General features: G+C 39.5%; 1 protein-coding gene across 15 annotated transcripts in view; it reads right to left on the bottom strand.

Moving 5' to 3' along the window:
- Positions 1-8,604: 8,604 nt before the first annotated feature.
- chl1a (cell adhesion molecule L1-like a) overlaps positions 8,605-27,004 on the bottom strand; it is a 47,878-nt gene continuing 29,478 nt past the window's right edge. For 5 of the 15 annotated variants that reach the window (XM_079676772.1, XM_079676758.1, XM_079676766.1 and 2 more), the window contains 11 exons: positions 26,296-26,411; positions 24,384-24,588; positions 23,318-23,440; positions 21,298-21,480; positions 17,270-17,308; positions 15,967-16,029; positions 15,417-15,530; positions 14,987-15,148; positions 14,468-14,647; positions 13,178-13,250; positions 8,605-9,077 (listed from right to left, as the gene is read on the bottom strand). In XM_079676772.1, the coding sequence (XP_079532898.1) occupies positions 8,870-9,077; positions 13,178-13,250; positions 14,468-14,647; positions 14,987-15,148; positions 15,417-15,530; positions 15,967-16,029; positions 17,270-17,308; positions 21,298-21,480; positions 23,318-23,440; positions 24,384-24,588; positions 26,296-26,411 (1,466 nt within the window). In that variant the 3' untranslated portion in view covers positions 8,605-8,869. Of the gene's footprint in view, positions 9,078-12,920; positions 12,991-13,177; positions 13,251-14,467; positions 14,648-14,986; positions 15,149-15,416; positions 15,531-15,966; positions 16,030-17,269; positions 17,309-21,297; positions 21,481-23,317; positions 23,441-24,383; positions 24,589-26,295; positions 26,412-27,004 lie in introns of all 15 variants that reach the window. The other 10 variants (XM_079676769.1, XM_079676770.1, XM_079676771.1 and 7 more) reach the window with 6 other exon arrangements.

Raw genomic sequence — 27,004 nt, 5'->3', positions numbered from 1 at the left:
CCTGTTTCCAACCACATCGATGAGTGCACAGGCAGAGTGTTCACACAAATGTAGATCAATCCTGATTACAGCTGATAAAAAATAATGTTGACGTTCTGAAAGAAGATTGAAGTTCCCGCTTTTAAGCTCTGTCTTAATGCAATGACCAATTAACTTCAACTTGAAAAACGAAAGGTTCTGTCTGAACACAAATGAATAGATCTAGCTGCCCCTTGTCTGTTTTGTAATAAAAAACCCACTGTGGACACTCCTCAGTCATTGCATAATTGCTTTTCGCCTTCTTACTTTCTATTGCAATCTTTATTTATGTATTGTCATGCACTACTGTACGTACTTAGCAGCAGAAGGGAGAGATGGAGGGTAGGCATGTTTAACCATATACACATATAAAGTAGCTTATATGTATTAGTGTGAGTTTATTTTTGCTGGATATTTCTGTTATATTTGCTTAGTTTTTCTTAAATGAACACAGAATGTATTCTTGTGTCCTACATTTTAAAACTCTTTGATGGAAAACCAGTTGATGGGAACACTTATTAAGCACTTCCAAACAAAGAGAAAGCAGCAGAGAATCCTGGGAGAACACACATCTGTCAGCAGTGTATTATTAAACATTATATAAGTTGTTGATTACAGGCGTTTAGTTAAACACAACACTCAAATTTAAATCATATGCATGATCTGTGATCGTAACATTTTGACATCTGCCTCATAGCCCCCAGATCTCTAAGTGCTGCACTGAACAATAAATCCTCATCAGGGACATCAGATGCCGTCCGTACTCTAACCATCAATCATCTGTTGCTAATTGCAGCTATTTATTTGAGAGTTCAGTAAGTGTGTTCCCAAAAGATACAAATTATTATCCACATGACGCAGTACTGCAACAGCATTTTACAGAGAAATTCACCAAAGACACATGTTTGTCTATAACATTGCAGCTGCTGTAAGGTAGTAACAGCAATGAACAATGTTGGTCTATCAGCCTGAGCTTTTAACAGATAGAAAACATTTTAACTGTGCCATCAGGAGAGGCCATAATTATAATAAAGATGGAAATAAAGAAAGACAATAAGAGATAGATAACCCCAGACATAAACCCATCTGTGCTTATTGCTCCATTGTGTGCATGTGCGTGTGTGTGTTGTATGCTCAGCAGTAGTGATAAACAGCATGCAAAAGGATCAAGTATTTTCATGGTGTAGAGAGGGACATCGCCATTATAGTAATCAGTCGGTGTTGAGTGGAATTGAAAGAACCAAATATCCAGGCTCTCATGTTAGTGTTCTACCAGGATTTAAGAGTCGATTGTGTGATTATTTCTGGCCAAATAATGCTTTTTGCACCAGTTACAGTATACTTGCCATATTCTTCCATTATGCTTTCTCGCCATTTCACAACAAATTGTGATGTAAAAAAGACAACAAAATTGGAGGGAAACATTAAAACCTAACAAAAGTAAATTGGGTATTATCCATGACAAAAATTCCAAGAAGGACGGCTCAGGGAGGAATTGCAACCAAACATTTTCCAGTGAAAAATACCGTTTAGGAAATTTTAGGATATGGACACACTGCAGGTGAAAGTTTGTAGAAATCCAATTACTATATAACATTTCAAAACGATATATAATGTTAAAGCATCACTCAAAAATACAACAGTTTGTGTTTCATTTATTAACTGTTGTAGTTGACTTCTTATAGGTGCATCAAAGTATCTAGTTTAACTTGTGACATTAGCTTTACATTTGTTATGCTTATGGTTCATTATGCTTTGGCTTGCTTCAGCTCACACAACTCACAATAACAATTAATTTGAGCTTTCCAGCATGTTTCCACATTTCCACATGACAACCAAGCACTGTAAAATGCATCACACCTACGTGTTATGCTTCCATGGTGGCATTTCAATGAGTCACAATGAAAAAATGTTCACACATATGTTGGTGTGAACTTGTTGCATTTGTGCTGCAGAGTGCAAAGCATAATGTCATGTGAAGCAGCATGATGTTTCAGTGTGCATGAACCACTAAACCTACACTAATGGAAACATGGCAGGCGGAATCAGTTTCACCTAAACACACAGAAGCATGGCTCAGAATCAAGCTCTTTGTGTGTGTGTGAGTGTGCGTGCGCGCGTGTGTGTGTGTGTGTGTGTGTGTGTGTGTGTGTGTGTGTGTGTGTGTGTGTGTGTGTGTGTGTGTGTGTGTGTGTGTGTGTGTGTGTGTGTGTGTGTGTGTGTGTGTGTGTGTGTGTGTGTGTGTGTGTGTGTGTGTGTGTGTGTGTGTGTGTTTAGCAGGTGGCAACAGCATTCAGTCTTGACATGTCCCCAGTTGATGCCACCAGTATTAATGAAGTTCAGTGGTAACTGTGTTTTGGAGGCGGGTGGTTACACCTGTCTTTCCAATGCAGCTTTTATCATTCAATCTATGCCCATTAGCCTGATTGCTGCGACCAGGGAGAAACAACCTGGAAAGCTTTTCAAAACATGATGGATGGTCAGATGTGAGCCTGGTGTAGGATTGCAAACTGCGGTGACTGAAATGAAAATGTAACAGAATTTGCTCTATCATTATAGATACATCTGGAAAACCACATTTGACAAACCACTGTCAATGTTTCCATCAAAATAATTGTTGTAATAAATCACAACACAGTAGCTTCTCCTGAGAAACCCTCCCAATCATACTTTATCATGGTTTATTTATTTCTTCAAGTGGGTTATTGCACCAAAGGGGTCCACTCTGACCCACTTACATCTCTGCGTGATAATTTCTCATTTCAAACTTTTAGCCAAGTTTTATTAGTTTATTTTGGGACATTTAAAGTTTTCCTTGTTTCTGGGCTTTTTCGGCGGTCCAGTTGTGTGTTAAATTATTTGACATGTACACCAGGATCAAAAGCCCTAATGCATCTTATTCGGCCCTGTGTGTTATGCAAATGTAGGTGTTTTAATGAAGGCACAATGAATAATTCAGGAGTGGTGTTCCACAAGAAGCGCACCGCAGGAACAAATTCATAGAAAAAAATAATTGCTTAGGAAAAATAAAAATTGACATTGAAGTATCTCTCCCATCTGTTTGATATCCAGGGCTTCTCATCACTTGCTTATTAACAAACGTCTGCAAACTGAAATAACTCTTTTGATTAGTTTCTAAAGCACTCTGTGTCCACTTCTCTCTTTCCGCAGCCTGTCTTTTGTACTTTAATAAGACAAAAACAGAATATCAGGGTTAGCTTTCAAACTCAATTTATCTTTTTTTCTTTTAGGAAGGGGTTATTTATATACAGTAATACCAGAGTCTGATTACTGCCAAGGATAAGAAAGAAAAGAACACACTGCTGCACTTCATGTTCTGATCATTTGAGTTGCTATTAACAAGGACCAAAAATAACACTAAAAGCATCACAGTGGGAGAGTGTTCAAACATGTACAAATAAGAAAGTAATTTTTCATTATGTTACATTAGCTGTGTACATGTTAATTGTCACAAGGCCCTGTCGCAGAGACTTGGAGCTTCTGATTGCGGTTTGTGCCAAGTTGTTTCTTTGATTCATTCAACACCCACACATCACTAACAAGAATCGTATCTATACCTCAGGCAGTAGTCTCGATTAAATCCTTTTCTAGATCTAACTCAAGATGTTTTGACCTAAAACAGCCCAGACTGCATTTCTGAATGAGATGCACACCTGAGCTGCTTCAAATCATCATTCATCATGAGTTGTCATTATCTGAATGACAAAGTAACAGCGTGAGCATCGTTTTCACCATCTGTACTCGCTGCCACTCACTTAGAGGTAGAGTAATGAAAAGCAAACACAGTACAACTGAACATGCCACTGTCCACTTTGTTCTAGGCAGATGTCTCTAAAGCGCCCCCCTGGTCTCTGACACAGACAGGCTGACTTTGTAATCATATTACCGATGTATGTCTCATTAGTTTCTGCCATGGCTGAGTGTCCCTGCCTCATCCTGCTCTCTCTCTCTCTCTCTCTCTCTCTCTCTCTCTCTCTCTCTCTCTCTCTCTCTCTCTCTCTCTCTCTCTCTCTCTCTCTCTCTCTCTCTCTCTCTCTCTCTCTCTCTCTCTTTATTGCTGGCTGGTATTTGAGAGTGTCTGGGCTTGCATCTAAAGCAGTTTACCGGGGAAATAATAGCCCTCTAAAAGGATTATCTGTATGCAGAATCATCCTATTCCATTTGCATTCTAGTGAGACAAATTACATTTGAGCAGAAGGTGAGTCTAGCACCATGTTGAGATGACAAAGAAATGAGCAGAAGCGGGAGGAGGACGCCTGAGACCTGAAATTAGATAGGAGTTACTGTGACTGGAAGAACTTTCATTTCAGATATTGATGCATTTAGATTTATTTTAGTTTATGCAGTTACAAGACAGGAATAATTTGTTAGAGACAAAGCACATTTAGACAGTATTAATAGCAGCATCTTGAATGTACGTCTAGACATTCTTGACTGAACATCTATGTCTTTTTCCTGTTAGTCTGCTTGGGCTTTCAATAAAAAAGGTGAGCGTGGCCATTCATCCCATATCCACTTCAAAATATGCAGACAAAGAGTGAAGGCCGCTGGAGGAATATGCCAGATAAAAACACTGTCATACTGATTGTGAGTCAAGGTCATGAGCCATCTTTCTGAGCTGCTTTTCTTCTTCTGCATTGCTGCTGAAGCATGTTTTGAATAAAGAGCCTGCAGTCAAATAACCTTCAATACACCACCCCTTTTTTCTCTACCCACTCTTAACCCATTTATATGGTGAAGTGCTCAAAGCTCATCCTTGAGAGTGTTTGCGTGTGTTGCTTTCAATAGGCCCTGGAAAACTCTTTGTCCCTTTTAGAAAGCGGGAGCTGTGACATTGGTCACAACTCCTGATGCAGATTCCTTTGCAAATGCTTTAAAACCCACCAACATAAGGAAGGTTTTCCATAGGAGCATCTCTGGAATACCTATCACAGTTCCCCTCTCGTTGAACTCGCTGGTGTTCATTATTGATGATACCTTCATGGCCACCGTGTTACCTTCTTCTTGACTGGGTATTCACAGCGTCGACTCAACATCTTGCACCCGAAGAAAATGTAAATCTTCCCTCCATGCTTCACTTCTTACACTGTGCCCTTGCAGCGTCTTCAGTTGGTTTAAGATTGATGCAACGCTGAGGGCTGAACTCACAGCATGTGTCAGTATGCTATCGATATCCTCCCACCAGGCAATTGCCAGGCTACTTAGCCTAAATATTAGCTCAGATCAAATTGACTAAAAGGGAGTGATCCGCTTTAAACTCAGATATATGGGTGTGTGCAGTGCAACAAATAAGGCTGTTCCATTTAACATGAAACCATGTAAACTTCCTGACCTTTGCTCTTTACAAAACAGGGCTATTATGACTATTGAAAGGTTTTATAAAAGGGGTCACCTGCAGGTTCTCCAAATAGATTTAGCGGAGCAAGACATCTCTAGTGTGACACTCATGGATTCGACTGGAGTAATCTTTTGTTGTTGTTTAGAGGTTATAACATTCTCCGGAGAAAGCAATTTTAAAATGGATGAGGGTGTAATCCCTGATAATACAGGGATTACCTCTTTAAATGACCTTTATCTTGCCATGAGGCATGGAGTGCTTTTCAACTCCACTATCCAAAGTCTGGTTTGATTACGGCTACAATGCCTATTTATAATCACCAGGGCCCAGGAGTTCAAAACTTTTAATCTCAATCAGATCCGATCAGATTTTGAAATCCCATTTTTTGTGATCCAGGATCAGACAAGTCGGCCAAATGTTGTCCCTGGAGTTCAAAGCAATTCAGGATAGGATCAGCCTGATCCAGATTACGATTTTTCAAGAGGACTAGATCCTGAATATCAGTGCTTTAATCCTACCGATCGCCATTTAGTGGACATGAAAAATAATACAAGGAAGACAAGAGACCACATTGCAGAAACATCTATAATGTCTAATTATATTTTTTTATTTGAAAGGTGATGACAGATGATGGACTTTTTTTTTGTTGAAGATATTTTTACTTTAATCTAAATTACATTTGTGATTGACAATCTTTGCTGTGATACTTTTATGAGCATAAACATTTATATCATCAACATTTGGTTGAAAATAAAATAGGCCACCACAAATGTGAGCAAAAATGGAAAAAATAAAATGTATTTCCCATGAAGGCTAAAAATTGTGTATTATTTCAGTTAACAAACTTTGCCATCTTATTTAAATTGAAACATATTTTAAAATAAATTGTACAGTACATTTTGCTCTGGTAATCCACTGGAAATCCACCCCTCTGGTGGGATCAGGATAATCCAGTTTTTTGGGATCAAACTGATCCCAATCCTGTGTTGTCGGTTTGAACTACCCGTTTTGAAGATTTGATCCAGATTAAAGCTTTGATTGGATTTCCTGATCTGATCGGATATGAAAGTGATCCTAATCCTGTTTTTTGGTTTTGAACTCCCCAAAATCCAAATCTGATCTGATCAGATAGGGATTAAAAGTTTTGAACTCCTGGGCCCTGGCTATAGACAGGCTACAGGGAGGCTGTGCTGTGTATTCAAAAAAGAAGATAAGGGCCTCTAAGGTATTCTAGAGATATGCAATAAGTCCAGTTAAAGGAGTGAAAGGATGTAAAATAAAATAAACCCGTTTATGTGACTTTGTGAATCGTCCTGCGTTTGGATTATGTTCTGTTTTAGTGACAGTGGTTCACTTTTGCTTTGTTTTGGGACAAATAATGATGGTGAATAAGCGAAAAAATCTTACTGAACCATGAAGACTCAGAAATAATGGAGTGAATCAGAGGGGATGTTGGGCTGTTTTAGAGGCTTCCACCAAATGATGGATGAGTCAATCATCTCCCATCTTTGCAAATTGGGATTTCTGCCTCGTCAAAGGTGCTATATTTTCCCTCCGAAAATGAAGGGGCGAGCGAGCGCTGCTTTGTTTCAAATAATTGGAGCCATGGGATCTGGTTCCAATTATCTGAACCCAAGTAATAGGAAGGATTGACTACAATGTTAACTATACTTCAGAGCTGGACTTGCTATCATATGACTTTTTTTTATTTTGGTTTGAAGACAAAGCTCTCTTTATTTTGGACTGTTGTTTTTCTCATGTTTACTGTATGGGAGGATGTTGTCTTTAATATCTTGAAATAAACTCATACAACATGCAGTTTAGTTGTTAAAAGTTTCTGTGGACCAAATGTATTCTCACTTCGATATGAAACACAGTCCTCTGTGATACGCCTTCACACATCTAACTGGATCTCTTAAGTTTTCAAACATCTTCTTTCTTTTAGAAAGTCTTTATATCTTAAAAGTACTCAGTGGTCAATCTTAGACATAGAAAATGAGCCTCTAGCGAGTTAAACACTTTAGTACTCTGTAGCAGGCAATGCTACTGAATCCTGTTTATTTGGTTAAGTAAAGCTTTTGAATTGGACCAATCTCAACTTTACTTGTATCCTTGATTAATATTTCAGCAACATGCATTATGCATGAGAGGATTCACTGCATGTATTTTGGATAAAAAAGTATATTTTGGGGATTTGCTATGTGTTTGATCTTTGAGAATAGCTTAATTTAGCCATGTTTCTATCATATCACTCGGTGCTTCGTATTATTTTGTAAATAGCCAAAAACCCAGGAATACATTTTTTCCTAGACTATATTCACATTCAATGTTCAGGGGAAGGACATCTCAACTTTAAAGTGAGCTTACCAGATAAGTGGATGCTTTTTAATTTACAAAAAGGAGCAGCAAATGGAGTCTGATGAATCATTGCACCGAGTTTAAATAATAACTGGAAGGGAAGTACTGATCATTAATAATTTCCAGAAAATAAATATCCCAGCTGCTTGATCGTTTAAAGGAATGTAGTGTGATTCATACTGCGATATCCAGCGGAATAAAGGCACATGATTAAAAAAGTCAAAAATAAATAAGAGTATGACAAATTGCTTGAGTTTAAAAACTCCCTCTTCATTACTGGGGCCTGAAGGTGAAAGCTCACCAATTTAAAGTTTTGATAAGTTCCTTAGATAAATGCATTCATGATTCCACTGCAGAGCTGAATGCAGCAATACACATATCACTCTAACCACCTTGCTAAACAACTTACAATATATATATATATATATATATATATATATATAAATATATATATATATATATATATATATATACCGTTGCTTGTAATTTTATACTTTGATTTGTAATTGTAATCTTATGTTTACGTTTGTGTCTCCTGATTGATGTTAATGGCAATGTACAATTAAAAATATAATAAAAAATACACATATTTTGAACTGTCATACATTTGCATATTATAACATATCAGAAACAAAAACATCATATATATATATATACATATTTAAATATAATACAGTAATGGGCAGTAAAGAATTTATGACTATGTTGATTCCACTGTGTAATAAATGAATCAACTTAGTTTCGAGATGCATATGTAGGCCTATTTCTAATGTCTGTCATCCTCAGAGTTTTCTCATCGTAGGAAATAATTATTGGTGTTCTACCTTTTGCAAAATTAACAATCAATATACACAGCTGAAGATCGTGGCTGATAGGTACAAAAAACACTTTAATAATCTTGAAAAACTCAAAAGATACAGTTAATTCTCTTACAGTATATACAACAACTCTTGATTTGATGTGTATGGTGGGTGTATTTTTCCTTTTCCAGTCCCTGAGCCAAACTTCTGCACATTTGAGTCATTTTTATTCCCCTGTATTTAAATACTCTAGCTATATTTGATGCCAGGGAAGCTGAATTTGAAAAGTATCTTGAAAGGATTTGAAGTAGACCGTTGCATTTGGAGCCTGGCTTTATGCAGTTACTGGTCTGGGTCCACTGGGCTCGCTAACAGAGCCTCCGTGCCTGCGATCGGAATATTCTCCGATAAATGAACCGTCCTCGTTGAATTCTCGTCCGCCGTCGGCATAGTCGACCATGCTGTCTCTGCTGACGCCGTCCCCCATCGCGCCATTCAGGGAACACACGCTACTGCCCTTCAGTGGCTTCTCTTCGCTGTCACTGCCATCAAAGACAACACAGAAGGATGGTCAGGGTCAGTGCATATGTTCAGAGGCAATATGACACTAAGAGGCTGACACACGATATCACATATAGCCACACAGAGACACCGGCATACAGAGCGTGTACAGTACATACAGACTATTAAATGCTTGGGTGCACTAACACACGCACACAAAGCGAGGTCTTATGGTTTCAATACATCAATACAGGGTGGTAGTCACGGGTGGATGCGGCGGCAACACAGCGGGAAAGGGAGCACAAGGGAGGCGGGGAGGGCTTGCTACAAACACTTCACTAATTGCTAATTGCCAAGGCTTCAAGACCAAAGGCAATTTCAAATCTCTTTAGAACCAGTGATGGAAATTGCCAGAGTGCAGTGAGAAAGAAGACGAGTGGGAGTTGTGTGTATGTGTGTGTGGGGAAGAGGGGGTTTGGATTGAGAAAGGCAGAAGGAGAGGAGGGTAAGAGGTGGGGCATATGCAATCCCAGACAAACAGCCTGTCACTCCCTGTATTCCCGGGGGCCCCACACGAGGGCCGAGGAGATTAGCCAATTTAAGGCTGGGCAACTGGCCAACTCGCAGGTGTCTCACTACAAGACGCAGGGTCACCTCAAAACACTGAGGATATTTTCCCTGCCTGTTCTCTTTCTTAATTCCCGAAACCAGCCATGTTTGGAAACCTCTCTCTCTCCTTGGGTTTAGTATTCATAACGCGGAGCGCCTGCGTTCAGAGACAACGCTCAGGTGTCTCGTATGTGATAGTGCCCTTTGAGTCTCACTGTAGTTGACATCTGTGTCATCTACAAGCTCAACATTTCGAGCAGCATTTTGGAGAAGAAATATGCTTCAAGTTAAGATTACAAATCGGGTCTCCTTCACAAGGATTTTTTAATAACCAAACTTATCTCTCCTATTCCATGAGGCCGTTTACCATGCAAGCCACATAAGGTCCGCATTTCAACTCTTATCAAACCTCCTTTCTCTGGCGACTCTAGAGCGCTGAAGATAAGTGGCTGTTATCTAAGAGCAGAGGAATGCAATAGCCGCCGCAGCCCGCCCACAGTGACTTTGAATACTCTGATAAAATGGGGCTGAGGGCCTTCGAGCCCCAGCTCTCACTCAGGACCTTGGTCCGCATCCAGCTCTGTCTCAGCTGTTGCTGTGGAAAGGCTTTCCCGGAGCCTCTCAAACAGGTTAGAGATGGAGGCACATCACCAGGCAGACTGTAATTAAATTTGTTTCACCATTGACCCGTGCTGACTCTGGTTTGGGGGCAGCCCAGAAACCTCATGTGGAAGGAGGATTTTATTTCCCCCTCTTTGCACCTGAAGTTGTATTTATGTTAGTGTAAAGGTGACTGAAAGAGAGCTTTTCCACATTGGCTGCCATCTGCCTAACTGACGATGAAAGCCAAGATGAAAGAAAGTACAAATAAAATTCAGCTGTGGAAAAAATTGCATTACACTGTTGGTTAACAGCCTGCTCCAGCTACGACACCTGCTGTTCTCGCAGTGGACAGAGGGGCAAGAGAGCAGAGGGCTGCCTCCGAAGAGAAATTGTCTGAAGCCTAATTACCACTTGTCAGCTCCCCAGACACGTGGCATACCAGTGGGTGGTCTATTGCTGTCAGAGATTCAAAGGGCACCAGAGAGCCCTGAAACCAGCTCTATAGCCAGGCAAACAACATCATAGTGAGGCTAATGGCACTCTGGGGGAACAGTAGGCAGAACAAGCTCATGAAAGAAACCATGAGAGGCATTATAAACAGGTAGCCAAACATCTGCATCATCTCACAAACTCATATTAGCAGTTTCCCTTGCCTCATGAGCTCCAACGTGAACTTTGTATCAGAGTTCAAATCAACAGCACAATATGTATTACTTTGGACAACTACATGTTGTAACACAACATTACAAAATAATCACATCAATCATGTTCATCAATGAAAGTTAATGTGTGATCAAATTGGGTTATCTCCCAGCATTACATATTACATTCTTGGGTTTTTCATCAATGTTAAACCTGACAAAATAACAATGCTTAACGTTTGGTGGAAATCTTCACTGTAATCAGTGAGCCCTTGGTTTTCCATTGTTATTACAAAAAAATGCTATGTAGTTGTAAACAAGGCTGTGGAAAATGCATCCTTTCCTTTTCAACAGAATTACAGTCTTGGCAATAATCGCAGAAATGCAATTGGCAGCAACCAGGCAGTTGTGAGTAATCATGTACTGAATAATATGATTACGAGCAGAATCAAAGCGGACAGAAGAGGCTATTTTAGGTGATTTATCTTGCGTGTGCACAAACAAATACACCATTGTCACACAGTTTCTGCAGTGCTGTCAGGCAAAATAGGATCATCCCATTTCCCTAAACTGTCACCGTAGCAGCTTAACAATGCAAACAATAGAAAATCAAGAGCTATTGTAAAGTAAAACAGCTGTCTGCTTTTGGCTTAAAGGCTCAGTTTTTCCACACATTTTCTATGCTTTCGTTATGCCTGTATTATTGAATGTAAGATATTTCCCATCAGAAATGACTATACATCATTAATCAATTTACGTGTTTACAGTGGGAAGATGTAAAGCAATAAAAAATGTGGCCTTCATTTGAATGTTCCACAGCACACACTAATCCACAAGGTAAATCAGGGTTTAAAAGTAAGTCTGTCAAAACTCCAGTTAAGCAGAGGTACTCAAATACATCTTTATACATTAGTGTCGCTTTGAACATAACCTTAATGGGGTCAGTCGGATGCTGATGTAAGAGCTTAAATAAGTAATATCATTACAGCTGTTGTCTAAGAAATGCTTTGCTAAGTGAGGTCACACTACCACCCTTCGTTATGCTCCATCCTGCCATTTACTTCCAGTAAAGCGAATTCAGAAACAAAACAACAAGTTTCATGTTTAGATGTGAGCTCCAGCCCTTCGGGATACACTGCTTGAGAAGTAACTAAACTTAACTAAACCAGTTATTTTATTGTAGAGACAGAGTTGAAACGGGGAGATGGCGGAAATGACATGCTGCAAATGGTCCTTCACTTGGGGATAAACCCTAGATGGGCCAGCTCTACCAATTGAGCTACAGTGTAAGGCGGACAACCTTTAATAAGTTTTGAACTCTGCAATAAAAGTGTATGGCCTGAAAGTAAAACGATTTATATATGTATTTTAAATGTCACCTATTATGCAAAATCCACTTTTTCATGTCTTTTATAAATAAATATGTGTTCCCTTTGTGTAAAAAGATTCTCTCCCTTTCTGTCCTGATAATGAGCTGATCAGATTTGGGCCCTTTGTGATGTCACAACTTGTTTTAGTATAACCAACCAAGGTAAACCCCGCCCACCTTATCACCTGAATTTCCCCCTAGAGCACCATTGTGTTCTATTAAACCAATCACTTCTCAGAGGGGCGTGGCCAGCAGCATTCCATTTTGCATTTAAAGCTACAGACACAGAATTATCACTTTTGGAACAGGGCGGAAACGGGTTAACGGAATGCTACAATGCGTGATCTGTTTGGTATTTCAAACCAAAAACTTCAGAGACATGTTTTGTATATATCTGAGACCGATAATATATTGTTCAAAAAGAGTATAATATGGGACCTTTAAAGTGGGGGTAGTATTATATTACAGAACCAAACAATTATGTATTCTAAACATAAAACATTCTGTGTTAAATAGTCACTCATTCATTATTACACACTGCAACACACAAAATAAACTACTGATGCCTACGGGACCAAGAGCACATCATTCCTACAAAAGGGGTGCAAGCTCAGGTTAGCTAACAACGCTGCAAACACTTGTTAACTACACCATGGGATTACCTAGCCTATTAAATGACGAGAACAATGGCTCCTAGGCTTATCCTCGTAAAGCTCATGAACGCGTGCTTTGCTTTTGTGGAAGGGAGAGAAGAAACATAACCGTGACATGACACATTAGTTTCTCAGCCAGAAAATATTTAACATATTGGGTTGCTGGATGAATGCTGCTCCAGCTCAGCACATTTAAACGTTATGTCCTTTTCTGAAGCAAACATTGGCACTGCAGCTCTTCTTGACAGAGCAGGAGTTTAGCTCACCTGTAGTCACCAAAGCTGTCCTCATTCAATCCTTGCGACTCCGGGTCCGGGTGGAGGTCCTCCTTCTCTTTCACTGCAGGGACGAGGCAGGACACACATTTCAATAGCATGTCAAAGAGCAGCACTTTCATTCGTGGTTGGAGTTACATATGACTTGTAAGACTGGGTCATGAGTACTGATTAAATAAAGGATTGGAGCGTTAACATTTTCCAAAGATTAATAACTCAAATGATAGCACCACCCTTTTGTTCATTTTTACCAACGTCAGTGATTTTTCTCTCAGAAGATTTTTAGAATACAGCTAGAGCAAGCTCAACATTAATGTTTGGTAGGTGTAAAGGATTAAATGAACTGAACATTTCCATTACTTGAGTGTATAAAGGAGTTGCATTTTAAAAGTCAGGAATGAAAAGCTTTTGAGAACAACTTAACATGACTGAGTAAACATTCTATCAAGCACACTGAAAGCCTCTCTTCTGTTTGTCCACCCAAAGTGCTACACATGCAGCAGCTCTTTGTGCAAATATGCTTTAAAAATACCAGTTGCTTTCAAGAGAGACAAAAGAGGGGTTTCATGAAAAGAGCTAGATGGGCAAAGGGGGAATCCAAAGCAGCAGATGAAATATTCAGTGCATCGTGTCAAAAAAGCTACTGTATGCAAAGAGGTAAGAGTTCTAGGGAGAAGAAGGGGGAGCAGGTTGAGGAGAGAAAGGGAGTGAGGAGACTCTTGGCAGGTAGGTACCGAGGTGAGATTAAGCTTGGCTCCGATACAACACAAAGGTGCAGGGGAAGGAGGAAGGTCTGCACAGGTGAGGCGAGGAACAAAGCCAGCTGGTTCCCACTCGTCTGGCTTGACAAGGTATGTAATCAGAGGTACAGAGCAGAACTAACAGGGCCACACAAATTACTTCACAAAGAAGTAGACAAACTGTAGATGCAAGCATCCCACGGATAGTTCATTTGGAGTTAACCAAACTGGGTTTGGCAGGGTTAGCATGCATAGTTTGCCAACGTGCAGGAAGCATTTCCAAACGAGGTCGAGAGGGTTAGGTCAGAGTTGAGGCCTGTCGCACATTTTAATTCTTTCAGGAGGTCAACCAAAATCAAAAAATTCAAATTAAAGCGTCATCTTGTAGAAATGGTGATGTTTAAGGATTTCTGAGAGACCTTAAATTGCTTATTACCAAGTCAGACCGATACATTTGACATACCATGAGTTCAATTTTGGTTCAGCTCCTGTCTGAAGTGAGACGACAAGGGCCCCCAACCCTAGTTCAAAACTAACTGACCTTTTTCCATGGAGAACATTTCTTGTCTCTGAGTCGGAGGCGGCGTACCTGCATACTTGCCACCTCTGTTCCGTCGCACAAAGCAGGCCATGAGTACCACGAGGGTGAGGAGCGCCACAGCACACATGGTCCCGATGAACCAGCCCTGGGTGGAAAAACTGCTCTTCTGACCTACAGCACCTGTGTTTGCAAACAGAAAAGAGACACAGAGCTCAAAAATGTGCTTTACACATTGATTTATTTCAGTATGAACCCTTATGCACACAGCATCCAAGTCTATCCTAGACTTAAAAAACATGATGAATTCTAGTTTGAGAGGATGCTCTCACTATCCCTTCAGCTATAACACTCTTCTGAAGGAATATTAAATAGGAAATAAAAAATGCACAGAGATGCAAGAAAAAAACTAAACTCACACATTCACCACAGTCGATATTTGTTTGTCAATTATATTTATGTGGCAGGTGGGAGCTGGAATCTCTAGACTCTACAGACTGCATCGCCTTTCTCTCCTCTCACCTTGTAATCGAGTTTGGATAACGTCTTCAAAAATGCTAGCGTTATCGAGCAGCCTCTTGGACATGAGGCGCACAGTGTACACCGTCCCAGGTTTGAGCCCATCAATAACGTGGAAACTTTGAGAAGCATTTACAGCCTCTGAAATCCGCCAGAAGCCATCACCTACACACAAGCAGCAAGTCTGTATTAGCATCAATGCTATCTAAAAAGAAGAAATGATGAGCTATTGCCAACCACAGAATCGTTGTTGAGATATAAATACGTTTTTTAAAATAACTTTAAAAGCATGTTAATATGTTTAAGCGTAATCATAGAAATAATGGTTGTAGCAATACAGACGCTAGGCTTATGATATATGTTTATATAAAACTTTCTCAGTACATGTGTTACCTAAAATTCCCATCAATGCTTAGCAGGAAAAATAGCTTACTGTTATTCATATAAGCCACATAAAGCTCCGAGTCCTGCTGCTCTTCTATGGCAGTCCAGCTGATTTTGGCAAAGGTGTCACTCACATAAGAGCTTACGTTCAACAAGGCTGGAACTGATAAAGGGAGAAGAAATAGGAGGAGGAAAATAAAACACAGGCAGGCACAGAGAAAAGGAGAAATAGGCAGGAAAAGAGGATTAGTGGAGGCAAATAGGTTCCCCTGCAGCTTGAGCACAGTTCAGCTAGCAGAAACCCTTCAAGAGACGACAGTTCAAAAGGAGACGCTGGGCCCCAGACTTAATTGAGTGGAGCTGGATTTTGGCTCATAAAGGGTAGATAGAGAGATCGTGGGCGGGAGTGACATCTAGTCTTCATTCTCTCTTAAGCAAAGCTGACATTTTCTGACGCCAACCCTAACATGAGCGTATATCAGAATAGATTGAAACGACTCCATGTCTCGAATCCTGTTGTTAGCTGAAAGTTTACAATACATCAAGATAAGATCACAGGGGTTTCATTGGCTGTACATGTATGAGTGTGAGCTATATACCTAAAGGAAGATGAGTAGAATTGTCTGGGATACAGCTGGGAAAAGAGAGAGAGCAGTTGTGGCCTGAAAGGAAAGAGAAACCTCAGATGTTAGATTCCTGCTGCAAAGCTGTCAGGTCTAATGCTCTACATTGTGCAACAAGCGAGCTCTATAGACTACATGAAGGCAGGATTGTTAGAGCAACCGGGGAAACTAGATTAATGGAAGAAACTGTGCGACAACACCGAGGATGATAGTAAACACACCTTAACTGTTTGGGTCTAAATAGCACATGTGAATTCAAAGCGCAACTGTCAAACTTTTAAAAAGAAATGTTCTTTATTTCCTGAGCTGTTAGTCAGGAAATACCCAAAAATATATCCAGTGGTGGAAAGTAACCGACTACATTCACCTTTTTGACATATTGTACTTTACTTGAGTATTTCCATGTAATGCTACTTTATACTTCTTCCCCACTACATTTTAGAGGGAAATATTGTACTTCTTATTCCACAACATTTATTTTCACTCAGTTACTTTGTACATAAACAAATGATATGGTGATGTAGTCAAATGCAAAATTATACTATTAAGCTACACAGCTCTTCAAGTATCTACATTTGGTCCACATCGACAAAACCACAATGCTAAAATGTTTTTACAAGTATAAAAACAGGATGGTATAATAACCATAATAATTAAATACTTTCATAAGTTCAATTTGCATGACAATTACTTTTATTTTTTAAACTTGGAGTAGGTTTAGATGATAATATTTTTTTACTTTTTATTACTCTGAATTGGGCCATTGTCCAGAATGAGTACTTTCTGTAGTTTAAATATATTTTCATGCTAATACTTTTGTAATTTTACTCACGTAACAATTCGAAATCAGGACTTTTATTTGTAGTGGAGTATTTTAAGTATTAATTATTTATAGTGTTAGTATTTGTACTTTGACTTAAGTAAAGGATGTGAGTGACTTCTTCCAACACTGACGATATCCGTACAACTATTAAGGACAAACCTTTACTGAGGCTACAGCCAGCTATTTGCTACAACAACCCACAACACACATCACACAACACACAACACACAACACACAACCCACAACACATATCACACATCACACAACACACAACACACAACCCACATCACCCAACACACAACACACAACCCACAACACACATCACACATCACACAACACACAACACACGACCCACAACACACAACACACAACACACAACACACATACAACCTTGACTATGTCTACAACTACTTCTTCTATGTGAACAGCGCAGGGGCTGCAGGCGGTAATACATACTGCTCTGAACAGGGGCCCCAGCTGGAGTCGGGGACAAATCTTCAGAGGGATAAAAAAATAAATGAAATACAGCAGAAGATTACAGATATATGGAAAGCCAGCTTTAAGGTTTATAGACCAGGCATAAACACACACACGCACACACCTACTCACACACATGTACACCCACACACACAATTACGTGGGCAGTGCATCCTCATAAATACAACCGCACACAGGTGGATTTTGATTTGATGACTGGTGGAGAGCTGCACCACGAGAGGGCTCCGTGGAGAAAAAAAACATCATACATTTTTTCCTCCCAATAAATGTGCTTTCTAATTGCAAGCAGGAAACAAGACATATTTCAACACATTTGTTTTTTTCCAGTTTAATTAAAAGGACTGTTCAACTGATATCCACCGACACACATTTCTTAAACCTGCTTAACAAGAATAATATTCAGCTTTTTTTTACCAATTGTGGGCAGCTGCTATGTGTCTGTGTCTGTTGGCCTTCTGTTGCTAAACAGATATTATGCAGTATGTTTTGTTTAGTTGTTTTTAGTTTCAGGAAGGACAGCTAAATAAATACCCTAATCATGCTACTGTATACTGTAAATCTCCATAGTCATAAAGTCTACAGATAGACAGACAGTCATTGTATATACGTTGTCAACAGAACAGAACAGCAACATAATCTGTATATGTATTTGTTGCTTACTGTACTGACTGAGTTTGTCATTTTCCATTGTAACATGGAATTAATTTAAAATCACTGGTTTACTTTTTTGTTACCTGTAACGACACACACATCATTTAATTCGCACATGTGGTTGCCTGTATTAATTCTCACGTTGTCCAGTGTAAACATTTTGAAGATTAAAACGTATCACACATTGGTAGACTGACAGATTGTTCTGCTCTGATTGCTGAATCCTTTACTGACTCTATTGAAGATGAACACATCTTTATTATGGAGGTATATGCTCCTATTTACTCTTAGTCACGTTTGCAGTCGGCTTTATCTCTGTTGCTTTGTTAAATCATATATTTATATGTTCCTCTTTCTGCCACACTCTTCTGCCATTAGATCTTCTCTTTTCGTTTTTTCCTGCTCATCTTTCTCACAGATGCTTCACGCCAGCATTCTGTTGTGATGCTGTTCTGTCTCTCACTTCAGCCACTCTCTTTTTTTGTTCCAAGCCTTTCAAAGAGTCATGTGGTCACGCATCTGCTGAAAACTCTATGGCTGTTTTTTGCTCTGGTACGGCAGTCTGTTTGTCCAGACCATTTTTGAAGCTATGATTTATCCTGACTTATTAATAATAAGCATTAAAAGCTCACCAGGTAAAGTTTGAAAGGAGCCATTCATAACCGCGGCTCAATAACTCACATACATTTATTTTTTCGCCGTCACTCCATCACCCCCAATCATCAACTCTAGAATGATGGTGCCCCTGCTCTGTGCTATTGGCATCCATAAATCTGCTCTGGTGCATTGTGACTAACGTGCCCTGAGCACAGCGCTCAGAACCGAACTGTTTATCTCCCCACCGAGCCCCCTACCAAACCACATTTACAAACAGTGCATCTAACGGCTCTCAGGTTGGACATACATCTACAAGATGCAGAGCGTCTCTGAGGAAATTTAAAAGCCAGAGAGGAATGAATACCTTTTATTAAAACAACTTAGAAATGTGTACTACGAGGGCTGAAATTAACAGTTAAACTAAATGGTGGCAGGTAATGATTCCCATACTAGTCAGATTGCCTGAATTATTTGTTAAATTAAAGGTTAATAAAAAACTAAAAACACATTAAAGCCACCAGCTGGCTTTGGCACACTCTAGTGAAAGAAACCATATGATGATAGCAGAAACATACCAGAAGGCACACATTTTAACTAAAGAACTGTCATTAGCATTTTCTGAACGCTATAATGCTATAAAATGTCAAAAATGATTGGCTTCAGTGTAGATGACAGTGTAAAGTCAATTTGTTGTGCAACAGGATAGGATCCTACAGGGATTTTTGTTCTATGAACTTATCAGTTCATTAATTCCCTCAGTTGAAATATATGACATCCTGAACAACCACCTGATGAAAACTGAAGGTCATTAAGAGATTGTGTAATATAAAATCCATCGCCATCATTTATCAACTATATGCAAGTGCTACAGATATCATGTTCAGCCACCAACAAGAAATAATGACCAGTCAGATTTAAGACATTTTCATGCCTCATTTAGGTGATGCCTTCAAAGAGTGTTATGTCAATTTTCAAAGCTTTGCAGATGACACATGGTTATACATTTCAGTTGGGCCAAATAAACAAAATGCTTTGCATTCTTTATTTCTGCAATGAAAAACTAAATAAATACTATCTGAAGTCCAACAAAAAGAAACAGAAATGCCTCTACACTCAGAGATTGCATCATCAAAGAGGATTTTGGATCTCTAGCTCCCCAGATTGATTCAGAAGTGTCTTTGAGTCCAAACTAAGCTTTGAATCGCAAATCAGCAGCAGTGCCAAAATAGCATTTTTTCACCCAATCAAATTAATCTGTAATCCAACATCTCAGACAATGTGTGAAATACCGCCAGGATACAGACACTCACAAGCTAGCAAAATGCCACAAAGCTAATGCATGCTCTCATCTCAAGTAACTTCTCACTGCTCTTTTTTAAAGGGTAGTTGGAGGATAACATTATTCATAATGCTGCTGCTTGACTCCAAATCAAAACTATAAAAGCAAAACACACCACTCCTGTTTGTGGGCTATACTACTTCCGAGTGTCCTTCAAAAATATGTCAACAAAAATAAGTCCTGTAGCTTTTTTTTTACTAAAGCTTGAAATGTCCCAGGACCATCGACTCAAATCTAAATTCACGTGAGTCCTCTGCTGCAGTTTTTTTTTTTTTAATTTATTTTTACAATCACTATCATATGAAAATTGGAGCCGTAACTTTTTATACGCAAACTCTTGAAACACGATTTGCTTATTTCAATTCAATTAGTTCCCATCTCTATTCGAAAATGATCTAATAATAACTAATCCTGGTGCTATGCTGTGCCTCCATTGTTACATTACTGATCCTTCTGTGCTTGTGTTTGCTCAGTTTCTATCCTCATTGTCTCTCCTCATTGTAAAGTAATACAAAATGTATTTGTGTGAAGGGCGAAATTGAAATAGTTTTCATCATGTCATCATTGACAGTGAAACAGGAATATGTAAGAGATGCAAAGAACATTGCAACGGCACGGTATAAGTTTGTAGCGTCACAGTTTCGGTAATTTAAAAGTAACAGCGGTAATTCAAGTTTAAAGGTCTCAAAAATGCTACAAATACCATCACAAACTGGATGAATGTGAAGTATTTTGTTAAAGGAGGATGAAAGCGTAATTACGGAGCACTATTGGAGTGACTTTTATGGTTATTGGACTCAGGATTCATTCATTTGGATTCCCGCTGTATGAAGAAATTAAAGGACGGAAAACAATGGAAGTGAAAACAATTCACAAAGGCATTAAGCTGTTTAAAACACATGCTCAAAGTAAGCCGGATTTTGCCAATGTGTTTATGTGGATTAAAAAGTCTTAAATAATCTACAAAATGGAGGAGACCGAAACTGAAACCGGCATGGACAATGACTATGTTTTAAAAATGCGCTTACAAGCCTGGTTTGGACACTTTACAGGCAGAAGAAACATTTATATTAAAGAAAGAATTATACATTACTGTCTTTTTATGCCTTTAATACTAACTTGAATTTTTATTAAAATTAATTAATCAATTATTTTTTATATTTTATTGTAATGTAGAGACAAGGCTTTTAGTGACAACCATGTATTGCCTTACAATTATATGTAAAAAAAAAAAGTCTAAATATGATATTTGGCCTCAAATCATCTCAGGCCTGGCGCTCCCCCTGCGGTCTTTGGCGCGCCCCCCAGGTTGGGAACCACTGCCAATAAGCAATGCAAATGCAAATGATATCTCATTAACCCCAGTGCCACAACAGGTACACTGATCTCCTCCACTCACGTTCTAGGGCTACAGTGCTGCTCTCCTGGGTCAGCGGGGGGCCGCAGCCGGCTGCAGTGCAGGCGCTGAGGAGGAAGCGGTAGAGGCTCCCCCCCTCCAAGCCATGGAGCTTCCACTGGGTGGTGTCAGCCCCAGTGATTTTGGTCTCCTGGGAGTCCACTACCTCCAGTGTGGTCTCATTAACTATAGAGGAGGGAGAAGGATGTCAGGTCAGTTCAACAGGCATGAGTGAGCCTCCGCCGGAAACACGTAGAAAAAAGTCATCATGGTCGGCACGTGTTGTATGTTAATGGAACACAACTATAATGAGAGTCAATGGATGAGATGTCATGCTAGCTCATGCAGTAAGTGATATAGCAGATACGTGTCATGACAGGTGAGCTGAGGAGGAATACATTATGAAGAAAGCGGAGAGGAGATGAAAGGAGGAGATAGAGAGCTCAAGAGGAGATGGGTGGGAGCGCATAAACAAGTGTCAATAGATGAAAAGCAGCAGAGGAGGAGAGAGGGAGACAGAAACACAGGTGGAGGATGTGGAGGAGATATTAAAAAGAAAACACATTAAAAACGTGTGTAAAAGGAAGGGGAAAAATTGCAGATAAAAGAAAAGATGGGTGAAAAAAAAAGAAAGAAAAGAGACGAAGGAAAATAATTAAACATAAAGCAGTAGGAAGAAAATCAGAGGAGCAGCAATCACAAGCAGCATAAAGTATCACCAAACTTGCATTATAGATCAAAGTATAGTATGTGTGCAGACTGTAGAAAGCAACTAACTTCTCCAGAAACCCCCCCACGTTGAATTCATTACTGTGCCAATGTTGATATGCAGGTAACTGAATATATGCCAAGTCTGAGGTGCCGCTTGGGAAGATTGATGTTTGTTTGCAGCACAAAAAAACTGGAAATTTCATTTTTTAATGAATGTTGTAAGAAATATTCAAAGGTTAATTACACAGCGGATTCATGACTCAACTGGATGTTTATATACTGTAGGATGACATATAACATTTAATCATATAATTAGCAGAAAACTAAATTTAAGATATGCATGCAGAGTGAATCAATTCAACCCAAAAAACGTAGAAACACCCACGGACTGCATTGTGTGGGAATATCTGTGTAAAGCCTGACATCTGATATGGGAAAAAGCAGAAAGGAGAGGGGGACAGAGTGTATTGAAGAGCTGGCCAGACTCAGTGGGTGCTGGTGGAGGCGGCAAAGGGCTGTCTCTGCCTTCACATTTTACACAAAAGATTTCAGAAATGTCAGCCAGCGAGGCTGTGTAGGCTCTGAAAACAGAGGGAGAGTAATGAAAGCCCTTCATTCATTTGTTCTCAAGGTGTGGGTTTTAATTCTGAAGACGGAAATGTACTGAGTAATGACTGCCAAATAATTTTGAATAAGAGGCACTTAAAAAGTAGTTGTTTTTAAAAAAGGAAACCTGCAATCCTGGAGGATACGAGATAAGAAACACTTTGAAAAATGTCAAACCACAATCTGTACTGAAGCAGGCTGCACAATTACGACCACTTTGCAGCTTTTAGTATTAAACAGTCCTACCTAGTGGCTGGTATGATAACATTAAAGAGGAGAGGAGATGGAAGAAGGGTCATTGATTGTGTGTATTATTTTTCCAGTGTTATGACATGGATATTCAACCTGTAGACTCAAAGATATGGTATATGAAGATGTCGCAGAGCACCAGCAGTGCAGCTACACTTTTGCTTACACTTCGCACACAGCGCCTTGCACTACAGATAAAGCTTGAGCTACAGCAAAGAGAAATCTATTAATGGGAAACATTACATAGGGCAAAAGGTCGACACTGAGTAAGTCAATGAGTAATTACAGTAGTCACGTGCGTGTGTGTGTGTGTGTGTGTGTGTGTGTGTGTGTGTGTGTGTGTGTGTGTGTGTGTGTGTGTGTGTGTGTGTGTGTGTGTGTGTGTGTGTGTGTGTGTGTGTGTGTGTGTGTGTGTGTGTGTGTGTGTGTGTGTGTGTGTGTTTGTGCGCGTACATACTGAGGTGGTGCTGCAGGAGATAACCAGTAAGGATGCCGTTGGCTTCCCGCGGCGGGCCCCACACCAGCAGTATGGAGTCTATCTGGGCGTTGGAGGCAGTCAGGATTGGCACTTGTGCAGGAGCTATGGGAGTGACAGTAATGTTAATGTACAACTATAAAGACATGTTTCAGTAGATCAAATTACATCAAAAGGTCAGTGATGTTTCTCTGTTGTTTTAAGTGTCTTTTTATGGCTGATATTTCTTCTGTTATTTAAGCTTCCTTTTGCCTTTTCTTGTTTGTTAAACAGATGACTAACACACTGAAGACGCGTATATGACAGTTTGCCTGTTTTTAGCAGCTTTGTCTTTTCACAAGGCTGCAACATGGAGCAGGCTTTCACAAGTATTTTCACACATTACTTTTTTCCTCCTGGTCTCCAGGTTAAACATTATTGTCCCCACTTTATTTCAGACTTGCTTTGATACCTTAAACAACTTTATTTGTAATTAGTGTCAGTGTTAGTGTGCCAGTAAAAAGTAGTAAAATGTCCTTGTTATTTTTTAACAAGATATGGTCTTTGACCCTCTGAAAAATCGAGAATCTATGAATATGCATCGACTTCATTATAAATTCTCAGTGTATGTGAACAATGGTTTTCAAGTGTCTGTGTTACACCTGTGTAAGTTGCAAACTATTGACAGTTGTGCAGATACAAATCCTGCTTTAAAGTAGACATTCAACTCTGATTTACACTGAGCACAAAGACATGTCCTTTTTTTAGCAGCATACTATTATGAACTCATTCTAGCATGACACATGGCACATTTCTTATGCTATAACATCAAGCTCAAGCATCAAGGTTAAGTGACAAAATGCGAACAATTGTGGAGGAGGACTTAACTATAAATTAAATCTGTTCTTTTGTTAAAAGTTATCGTTGTGTTGGTTGAATCACAATAAACTATCACCATTTCCTTACGGGATTTTCTGCAAGCTTGACTGATATTCCTATAATGTACTTAGCAAAGTTATTTATAAGTGTGTGAGGAGCACCTGTATGTTGTGTGTTTGTGTCACCTCACCTCCCTCTGGAGTGTTGAATGTGACCGGGTCACTGTTGGGCCCATTGCCCTTCTTGTTGAAAACATTGACAGTGAGTCTGTACTCGGAGAAAGGCTCGAGACCCGGCACGATGGCATGAGTCCTCTTCCCGGGAAAAGACAGGGACTGGCGCTCATCCAAAATGTTGTTCGGATTCAGCAAACTTCGTTTCCTCACCCAGTGAACCTGTAAAGGGGGAAGCAATGGAAGATTGTGATGAGGAACACGTCTTAACCGAGAGCAAAGAGATGAGGGAGGGAAGGGAAGGACAGCGATAATGGCAGAACGGTGACAAAGACAAAGTTGAGGAGCAGCAATTAATGCCTGGTTTCCCTTTTAATTCGGCAGAAATCTGATATTAGACATCAAATATTAACTATTAATGGGAGGTGTTGCTTTGTTCGTGTGATGGTGTGCGTCTGAGTAACTGTTTCCTATAGTCAGGTTGTCATTGTCCCTGTATAAGACACTGTTAATGCCTTCACAGGTGACAGTGAAGTAAAAGGTGATTTGACATAGATATAAAAAGTATTTAATCAAATTACACATCAATAATATAAGCCTCTGTCATAACACGCAAAAATCTCTTATTGAGTTAATCAGAGGGATTACATTAGTTAACACAAACTCATTCCACACAAAAAAGGTGAAAACAAGGCAGGTTTGGGAACCTTACAAAATATTAAAGGTTTAGAAATAATGATTTATTTGTGTGGTCATTGCCATGATGATATTTGTTGAATTTAAATGACATATACTTTTATTTGTAGGAAACTGAGTTGTATGCTTTACACGCCAATTAATGTGTTACTATATAATCAGCATTACTTAGTTACCCTACTATCTAAAGCCCACTCTACAATATTTAGTTCAGGGCTGTGTCTAAGATTTTTGGGATGTAACACCCAGAAACGAAAAGCAATCCCTATTGTGAAATCACATTGTGAATTGTTTTGTCTTTCAATCGTCCATTATTCAAATAGCACTTATATAAAAAAAACTGTGAAAGTTAGGGGCGTCTCTTTTATCTTTTATATCTGGTTTTGACACACTCAAGAGGCAAGTGAAAGGTATTCAACCGGAGAATATATTTTATAACGAGACCTAGAAGAAATATCTAACTGCACCAGGAAATCAATCAGGGTAATGTATTTCACTTGATTTGACTTTAATAACCCCTTTGTGCCTACAGCATGGTTCTGTTCAGACCTGGCATTAACATGCGATCACAAGCGGACAGCTTTAAGTACGTCAGGTCACCTATTTCAAAAAGTCTCCATATTGCGTCTCTGGAGGGACCAGATGCGCTCAGATCTCTCTTCCCTGCTCAAACATGTATGACCTGAATTTTATTAAAACAAAATTATGACTGGTGTGCCAACAATGATTATCAGGAAAGTTATAACAACTTCATCTCCTTTCTAGAAGAAGAAGAACACATACTTTATTAATCCCTCACAGGGAAATGTATTTCTCCACTCTGTTGTGTTTACACACATTACACAATGCACACACGCAACCCCATGCAGATAGGAGAGGTGGCAGATCAGAGAGGATGCCAGGTACCCGGCCAGCACAAAGGGAGCAGTTTTGAGGTGGCTTAGGAGGTGAATTGGCACCTCTCCTGCTACCTCCTTTTTTTTGTGATGTGTTTGTGTGCACTGCACTCTAGCAGATATTAATTGTTTATTTATATTTTTAAAAGCAGCGCTGCAAAATGAATATGGAAACAAGATTTCATCATTTTACAAGGCTTATCTCATAAACCATAGTGATTACTATATTTAATAAGAGGCTTTGATATTCAGAGTTTCTCTGCTGCTATGGAAATTCTGCAGTTACACAACTTCATTCTGAAAGAAATCAGGTTTCAGGACCATAAGAACAACGTACATGGTAGCCCCCGAGATGACCTCTCACTGTGGCGGCGGGGGCGGGGGTCCAGCTAACTCTCAAAACAGTTGTGTTGATCACCTCCACCGCTATGTCCCGTGGTGCTGCGGTCGGGACTGGAGAACAGAAAGAGGAAGGTCAGGAAAACAGACGGACTGCTAACAGCAGGATACCTTTGAAGCAAGTCTTTAACAAAACCATTTACAGCTGTAAAGAAAGAAAATAAACTGAATAAATACTTGCAGATACAGAGGGTTATACAACAAAATAATCATGTTGGACAAAAACGCTCTCATCGATGGTGGTCTGAGCTGTTATGTTGAAGCCATAACAGGTCATTATTCTTGTTCAGGCTGTGCTGAAATTAGCTTTTTTGCTGGTTTTGGTAGTAAATAAAACGGTGTATTTGCACTAATACATACTCAGCAGGACACCAATTGAGGCAGATTTGTCGTTTTTTTTTCTTCAGTAGAGACAAAAACAACACCAAACATGAAATTAAAACACTCTATATTTCTGCTCTACAATTGACTGAACTGGGAGTAGGAAATGAGAGAAGCACAGCAGAGACAGGGAAAAAGCCATTGGGTTTCAATAGGCCCAAAGCAAAAAGTTTGTTTTGATCTGTCAAATCTCCCACAGCTTCTGAGACAGAAGTGAACATTTGACACCCCTCTGCTCTACAAAGGTTATCTGCCACCTGCTGGAT

This window comes from Notothenia rossii (assembly GCF_949606895.1).
Source record: "Notothenia rossii genome assembly, chromosome: 4".
In the NCBI taxonomy this organism is placed as follows: Eukaryota; Metazoa; Chordata; class Actinopteri; order Perciformes; family Nototheniidae; genus Notothenia; species Notothenia rossii.
Note: the sequence above shows the minus strand (reverse complement) of the source record. Positions and strands in the feature narration are given on the sequence as shown.